General features: G+C 38.9%; 1 protein-coding gene across 1 annotated transcript; it reads right to left on the minus strand.

Moving 5' to 3' along the window:
• Positions 1 to 658: 658 nt before the first annotated feature.
• Positions 659 to 837, minus strand: LOC104623508 (AP-1 complex subunit sigma-2; the record flags this gene model as incomplete). The annotated part of the gene is made up of 1 exon (XM_010290617.1): positions 659 to 837. A coding segment is annotated over exon 1 (179 nt), but the record flags the coding sequence as incomplete, so codon positions are not given.
• Between the last annotated feature and the right edge of the window lie 839 nt (positions 838 to 1,676).

Below are 1,676 nucleotides of genomic sequence, written 5' to 3' on the forward strand. Positions count from 1 at the left end.
TAAAGATCAGTACAAAGCTAAAAAATGCTTGCCAAATACTCCTAGAAAAGTTAGGGAACAACTAAGAAATAAAACTATTGCAAAGAAAATTATAGAGCACTTCCACCAAAAGAAAGCTGGTCATGATTTCGTCAATTAGGAAAAATGCCTTTTTGTATTCATAGCAAAAAAGTAATAAAACAACAAAAAACAAACTAGGTACTCTGAAAGAATTATTTCCTTATTTCTATAAGGGTTTAAAAGCAAGCTAGATTTGCAGGTGATTTATGAAGTCACTGCCTGAGATAAATGTTTATAAAATTTGCTTTTTCTTTATCACCTATTAAATATTACATGCTTCATATTTGTATGCATTTATGTACTACTGTGTGAATCTAAACAGAGAACTAAGAACCACCACTCCATATGAAAGTAGAAGGAAACCTCATTTCTTTTCTTCAGCACATTTCTAAACGCATGAGTGATTTTCCACACATGAATGATTCCTACTTGGTTATCAAATTAGAGTCAAAGGAAGAGTCAGTCTTCTCCATAACCAGCAGAAGGAAGGAAAAAAAAGCAACAAAAGAAAAAAAGAAATCAATCTTCATTATTTTCTTGCTACTTATTACACTGTTTGTGATGCATGGCAATTATGAGGTTAGTGAGACAGAACAACCTTTTGTAGACAATCTTCAGGTCTCTCCACTCCAGGAAGCTGCACATTTTCGGTTTGCGGGCTAAGACTGTTTGAACAAGTTCCCTTGTGATTTTCTTCTTTTCTTTGTCAGATAATGGGACATACCACTTCTGGAGTCTCAGTTTCCCCTGGCGACTAAAAAGCAACATAAACTGCATCTGTTGAATTAGAAGGAAGAAAAAAAAAAAGCATTACTCTCAGTCTCTTAGTTCTAAAAATATTTCTGTGAGGAAAACCAAACAGGAAGCTAGACAGCTATCCAAAATCCTAACTACATAATGTATTTCTATAGCAGTGCCAGATGTTACACAAGGTTTGGAAGTACCAATAATACAAAGGACTCCGCTGAACAAGGTCAGTCAAAGTAAAGACCACAGAAAGGATACGCAAGTTTCAGAAACGGGTGTCAGAACCACCAGGTAGCGAGTGAATACACTCAAATTTCAGACAAACCATGTTCAGCACTCGTACAGTTGCATTTGCGTTTACTACAGAAAGCGACAAAAAAACAGCACAGCCGCCTCCCCAAATACCCCAACTCATTTTCAATTCACGGATTAGAGCCTTACGGCAGGAGCAATTTGCACTTAAGATCTTTCTGAAAAGCCTCAGGAATACTTTAAAAGGCATTAAATCTCCCAATGGAGAGTCCTACGGCACAGAAAAGCCTAGTCTTTTCTCACATTACACAAAAGCAGTAGAGATTAAGTGCTTTCCCTGCGGTCCTATGTTCCAGGTCTCGTTTCCTCTAAAGGAGTGATGTTGCAATTATATTTTTAGAGCAACTTGTCGGCTGTGTTTTCCAGCAGCTGTAACATTAAAGGAAACTGCCTTTTTTTTTTTTCCTCTCCTTTTTGCTCAAAGTTTTATCGGGCTGAGGAAGTTTCCCAGGCAATACGACAGACGTGAAACAGGACAAGAGAGAGCCCAGCCCAGTCCCGGGTGGCAAATCCGACCAGCGCCAGCACAGACGGGAGGCGGCGGCAGCGGCTCCGGA

The sequence above is a fragment of the Phaethon lepturus genome, unplaced genomic scaffold, assembly GCF_000687285.1.
Source record: "Phaethon lepturus isolate BGI_N335 unplaced genomic scaffold, ASM68728v1 Scaffold55660, whole genome shotgun sequence".
Classification (NCBI taxonomy): Eukaryota; Metazoa; Chordata; class Aves; order Phaethontiformes; family Phaethontidae; genus Phaethon; species Phaethon lepturus.